This window comes from Tachyglossus aculeatus, chromosome X1 (genome assembly GCF_015852505.1).
Source record: "Tachyglossus aculeatus isolate mTacAcu1 chromosome X1, mTacAcu1.pri, whole genome shotgun sequence".
Lineage (NCBI taxonomy): Eukaryota > Metazoa > Chordata > Mammalia > Monotremata > Tachyglossidae > Tachyglossus > Tachyglossus aculeatus.
The window spans coordinates 49,725,725-49,731,724 of record NC_052101.1 but is presented as its reverse complement, the minus strand read 5'-3'; the positions used below and the strand labels follow the sequence as shown (position 1 = coordinate 49,731,724).

At 50.7% G+C, this 6,000-nt stretch overlaps 1 protein-coding gene across 3 annotated transcripts in view; it reads right to left on the bottom strand.

The window, feature by feature from the left end:
* Positions 1–1,197: 1,197 nt before the first annotated feature.
* The window catches only part of CATSPER3 (cation channel sperm associated 3), a 30,128-nt gene continuing 25,325 nt past the window's right edge, over positions 1,198–6,000 (bottom strand). For 2 of the 3 annotated variants that reach the window (XM_038739959.1, XM_038739961.1), the window contains 3 exons: positions 5,347–5,466; positions 2,912–3,069; positions 1,334–1,482 (listed from right to left, as the gene is read on the bottom strand). In XM_038739959.1, the coding sequence (XP_038595887.1) occupies positions 1,398–1,482; positions 2,912–3,069; positions 5,347–5,466 (363 nt within the window). In that variant the 3' untranslated portion in view covers positions 1,334–1,397. Of the gene's footprint in view, positions 1,227–1,333; positions 1,483–2,911; positions 3,070–5,346; positions 5,467–6,000 lie in introns of those variants that run through there. The other variant, XM_038739960.1, reaches the window with a different exon arrangement.

Sequence of the window (6,000 nt, the reverse complement as noted above, 5' to 3'; positions counted from 1 at the left end):
TGGTTGCCTGTCCCAATGGTGGCAGATGAGCCTGCCCAGAATCCTCACTAAAATGCTAGGAAATGCTCAAAGTCCAGTGGCAGTCCTGGGAAGGTTTTGGCCCATTTCAGATCACAAACGTCAGTTCCCAAAAATGCCTCAATGGGCTGCCCCTCCGAAAGGAGCTGGCCATTCCATAGGGGCCACATCCTCTAGACTGTGAGCTCATTTGGGGCCGGCAATGTCACTGTTTGTTGTTATATTGTACTTTCCCAAGCACTTAGTGCAGTGTTCTGCACACAGTAGGTGCTTAATAAGTACAATTGACTGAATTAATAAATCGTGCCCAGGGTCTCCCTGCACCTTCCAGCACACTCCAGAGGCAGTAAGGCCAGCAGGTGGTGGCCAAGACTTTCCCAAGTGTCTCCATGGGCTTCCAAGAAATCTCCCGGAGGGGCCCAGGAGAGGAGGGGGGTCCGCCTACCAATGGCCCCGTTACCATATCTGAGGGGGCTGCTCTTCAATTCAGGTCAAAGACCCAATCTTGTCCCCGCTGATGGAATCTCTTCCTGGGAGTGATGGATGAAGCTCAGGCCTGAAACCTCAGAACCAAGAACCTGAGCAAAGGAATGGCTACCGGGGAGAGTGGTTTACACGGAGCCACTCATGCTCCATCACCCTTCTCAGCCTGCTTGCGCGGAAGTGAGAGAGTTGTCGATGGGCAGGACCCAGCCCCCAGAGAGCTGCTCACAAAGGCTTTTGGGGGGAACCTAGGACCATGTTTAGACTTTGGCTCTTTGGCAACTAGCTCAAGTCTCTGCTCCATTGTTCCTACCTTTTGAGGAAAAAGGTTGGTTGATTTAAAGGCTAAATAAGGACAGCTCTATCTGTGACTGGTCCCTTTATCACTCCATTGTAAACAAAGGAGAAACATTCAGGCTGCACGTCTCTTGGACCCATCCACTTTTGAAAACCAAGAGAAACAAGCTGGAAATAAAGGTACTTTGGGCTGTGCACAGAACATTTGCCGATCACTCTAGACTGTGAGCCCCGTGTGAGGCAGCCTGATTAACTTGTATCTACCCCAGTGTTGAATGCAGTGCTTGGCACAGAGTAAATGCTGAACTATTATTGTTATCATTATCGTTATTATAATTCGAGGGGCTCTAGGAACACTACATCCCAGTTCCCTTCCTTCCTCTGGGGTTCTTGTTCCCAACAGCAGGGGTTGGGGAATTTTCCAGCAACTGGGGAAGAGAGAGAGAGGGAGAGAGGGGAAGGGAGAGGGAGAGAAAGGAGAATGAGCCAAAACACTCAAGTGAGTTGCAAGAAACAATAGGCTGATGATCACTGTTTTGTTATTTTAATGGGAAAACAATTTCTTACTTGTTCCAAACTTCAGCAGGATGTTTCTATAACTATGAAGACAGTGATTTATTTTCTAATTCCTCCTCCATCATCAAATTGGAAACATGTACAATTTCATAGTAGAGTTTGAGAAGCCTAGAATGAGAGAGGTGCATTATAGGGAGGAGCTGGAGGGAGGGGCAGTGCACTGTGGATAACAGGCCCGATGCTTGGGGAACCGAAGAGCCAAATGCCACCACGTTCCTCTAGGAAGTTGCCCTAATCTCTAAGCTGTCCCTGAATGAGACAAGCTCCCTGCTGACCCAGGGATGCTGAAGTGCTCTTTGTTAGGGTGTCCGTTTGTCCGGTTTTGTGACAGACAGTCCGTTTTCAGCTGTTGTGGATTCAGCATGGGATTTGAATTTTCAGTTCAGGCTTTGAATTTTCAGTTCTGAGAGTCAGAGATTTGGGCACGGTCCCCAAGGCCACCCAGACCTGGGGGAGGAAAGCAATAGCTCTGCAGGCCCTGGGGAGTCAGGGTTCCCCCCAGAAAAATGCTCCAGGTTTAAGGTCCCCAAATGATCCGCCGAGCTGCGTGGCCAGAGTAGCGCCCTGGGCACTGGGTGAGTCTCGTGGCCTGCATCCGCGGGGAAGTCAGGGACCACCCTACTCGGTTCCTGCTCTCGGGACAGAGCTGTAAAGAGAAGGGGGGTGTCCCACGGGCACCCCCCTGCCTCAATTCCTTACCTTCCTCAGTCCTCTGTGGACCTCCCTGAACCATCCCAGCCTGCTGTGGGAGCTAGGCAAGGGGCAGCTGGAGCCCCTGAAGGCTTTGCCTTGTAAACACCAGCCGTGAACTCCCATTAGACCTAATGCCTCTAATTATTTCCTCACTATCCTTACACAGGGAGCTCCAAGGATCCACTCTAGTAGATCTACCTTGGCCCAAGCTACCCTTGGGTTTCCACAGAGTGGAGAAGCTGTTCTTAGGGTGCAGCCGGAGGGGAGGGGGCTCCGGCAGGGCATGGAGGAGCGAGGACCGGAGCAGAGTTGGTGACCGCTTGCCCAGGGCCTGGACATATTGCGAAAGGAAAGAATCACAGGGGAGTAGGGGCCAGGAGGTGACACCAAGATGTGGGAAGCAGCTCGGACTAGCAGAAAGGGCACGGACCTCAAAGTCAGAGGACCAAGGTTCTAATCCTGGCTCCGCCACTTGCCTGCTTTTTGACCTTGGACAAGTCACTTAAGTTCTCTGTGCCTCAGTCACCTCATTCGTTAAACAGGGATTAAAACTGTGAGCCCCATGTGAGACATGGACTGTGTTCAATCTGATTCGCTTGTATCTACCCCAGTTCTTAGTACGGTGCCTAGCACATAGTAAACGCGGGACAAATGTCATAAAAGAAAAAATTTCAAAGGCAATAGCAGACTGTCCAGTGGGCCTTCCGAAAAACATTTAGTCCTCCTCCACCCAATGCCAATGTTGAGAGGAACTAAGATAGAAATGTCATAGCTGGGTGCGGGGAAGCAGCAAGGGGAGAGAGGAAGCCTCGTTGGAGAGATCTGGGCCCCTCCCAGAACCCACCTTTTGAGAGTATTGTCCTGGTTATCCAGGGATGTCAGGTAGATATCAATAAAAGGCAGAGTAGCACAAAATTCATCTAGAATTATTGGGTCCGAGTGACTAAGGGTCATCTTGAAGTTCTCCACCAGTTCACTGAAACTTTTGTTTTCGCAATTTTTCTAACATGGAAAGGAGACAAACAGCAGAAGGGAAGTCAGTGGTAGTCAGCCAGGATTTATGGAGTGCCAACAGAGGGCAGAGAACGTCCACTTTGGGACCCAGGTTCAAGATTAGACTTGGGCCTGTGCTCAAGGAGTTAACAATTCAGGGTCAGATAACACAGGGGTTTTAAAGGGCCGCAGGGGTGGACTGGCTATTCCCTCAGAGACGTGTGACTAGGGCCACCGCCGTTTCACATGGCAGTCGTGGGCCTCCTGACCCTACCCACTAGACCGCCGCTTGGAACCTTTTTGAAGATGGTGCCCAAACGTCACCTTTCTGACATGGCTACCACCCATCAGAGGGTTTGGGGAGTTGCTGGCGTTGACTGCGGTCCCTGCCACATGACTCCCCTGGCACTCTGGCTCTCTCTGAGGGTGGTGGCTGTTTTGAATTTCTCTACTCTGTGAAGGACAAGATAGTGGATCGAGGAACGTGAGGGAAGACCGTGGGAGGGAGTGTGTTCAGATCTCAGCTCTCATCCCCAGGCCCGGCCCTGGCTTTTATGCCCACCACATCACATCGTCCAGGCTGAGCACAGTCCCGGGGTTGAGGCAGACCGTGCCAGGCGGCGCCCTGCAGCCCGAGTTCCAGAATGACTTCTATTGAAAGAAACACGGCCCTTTAAGTGGCTCAACCCTAGCTCAGGACAGGCAGGAGCCGGAGAGAGGAGCCAGGATACCCTAGAGCCAGCCAACAAGGTTTGGCTGTAGAATCCCCTCTGTCTCTCTGCCCTATCCTGCATCCTGGTCAAATTTGTTGCGTGGGAGAGGGGCCTGAAAGAGTGGGGAACAGTGTGGACTAGTGGAAAGAGCATAGACCTGGGACTTAGAGGCCCTGGGTTCCAATCCCAGCTCTGCCACTTACTTACTAACAATAATAATAATAATTTTGGTATTTATTAAGTACTTACTATGTGCCAAGCACTGATCTAAGCCCTGGGGTAGATACAAGGTAATCAGGTTGGACACAGAATATGTCCCCCATGGGGCTCACAATCTTGATCTCCACTTTACAGATAAGGTTGTTTGACCTTGGGCAAGTCATTTGACTTCTCTGTGTCTCAGTTCCCTCATCTGCCAAATGGGGATTCAATGGTGGTATTCCCTCTTATTTCGACTGTGAGGCCCATGTGGGATCTGATTAACTTGTATCTACTCCGGTGCTTAGTACAGTGCTTGACACAAAGTAAGCACTTAGCAATTATTGTTATTATTACTATCAGGCACAGTAGTCTGGGCATTAGCCACAACTTACTGGCCCTCTTTTTTGTCCTGGCCCATGACCAGAGTTAAAGCAAGGCTCCTCCCTCACTGCATCAGCCTCCTCACTGACGTCCCTGCCTCTAGACTCTCCCCTCTCAAATCCACACTTCATCATCATCATCAATCGTATTTATTGAGCGCTTACTATGTGCAGAGCACTGTACTAAGCGCTTGGGAAGTACAAATTGGCAACATATAGAGACCGTCCCTACCCAACAGTGGGCTCACAGTCTCACACTTCACTCTGCTGCCTAGATCATTTTTCTAAAAAACTGTCCTGTCCACTTCTCCCCATGCCTCAAAATTCTCCAATAGCTGCCCATTCCTCTCTGCCTCGGGCAGAAACTCTTGATCATAAGGGTTAAGGCACTCAGCTCTCTCCCCACTGCTTATCCTCACTCCTCCCCACCAGATTCCAGCTCATACTCTTTGCTCCTCTCCAGTCAACCTACTGACAGTGATTGGTTCTCATCTCTCTTGCTCACGTCTTCCATTCTTGCCTGGAACTCCCTCCCCCTTCACATCTGACAGACCATTGCTTTCCCACTCTTCAAGATCTTTCTGCGACCACATCTCCTCCAAGAGACCTGCCCTGATTAATTTCTCATCTCTCCCACTTTAGCACTTCTGTGCCACCTACTCCATGGTACTTATGCACATAACCTTTTACCTTATATTAATATCTGTCTCTCCCAGTAGACTCTAAGGTCCTTGGGGGCAGGGATCACGTACAATCATTGTACTGTACTCTCCCGAGCGGCTAACATGGTGCTCTGCACACAGTAGGTGCTCAGTAAGCACCTCTCTCCCACAGGAACAAGCGAGGGTGACCTAGCAGCTAACACCACTGGCACACGCCAAGACCACCAAGCCACACTGAGTTCTGGCCAAAGGTTCAGTCCAGCTCCGCCCCCTCGCCACACAGGGCAGTGGGATCTGCTGCTGCGTGTTCCCTTGTGACCAGCAACACACCTGTCCTTGCATCAGGTTGCCGATTTCTTCCTGCTGCTTCATCAGGATCAACTGCTTCTCTTCCAGAAGGGCAGTGTGCCTCTCCACCTTCAGCTGTCTCTCATATCTCTTGCTTGAATCCTGGGAGGACCAGAGAGGAAAGTGAGGAACTGGCTTGGGGCCAAGAGGAAGGAGCGAACAGAGGAATTAACCTCTCTTCTCTAGGTCGTTACTTTAAATCCAGCCCAAGACACGTTGGGTCTTAAAAGGCGCTTCCTCTTACGGTTAGTGAACAAGTCACACAGACAGGACATTTTCGACCTCTTCTAGAAACTGTACCCCGGGAATCTCGAGGTTTCCACTGGAGACCCTTCTGACCGCCATTTCATACCTCCCCTTCTTCCATCCTACCTCTCTCACCCAACTTTCCTTATCCCCACCCCCACAACACAACTCCTGCTCCCCTCTCACAAACACAAACACGCGTGCACACGCATGTGTGAATATGCACACACATACACAAACATATGCACATCTCTGGAAGAACAGAGAACAGCAGCAGGGAACAGGTGATGAGAGAAAACAGCTCCTGTGGCCCCCTATGCCAAGACACTCTATTCCACCTGCCACTGATCCTGTGCTACTTCCTCAGTTTCCACTGTCCCACAGTATACC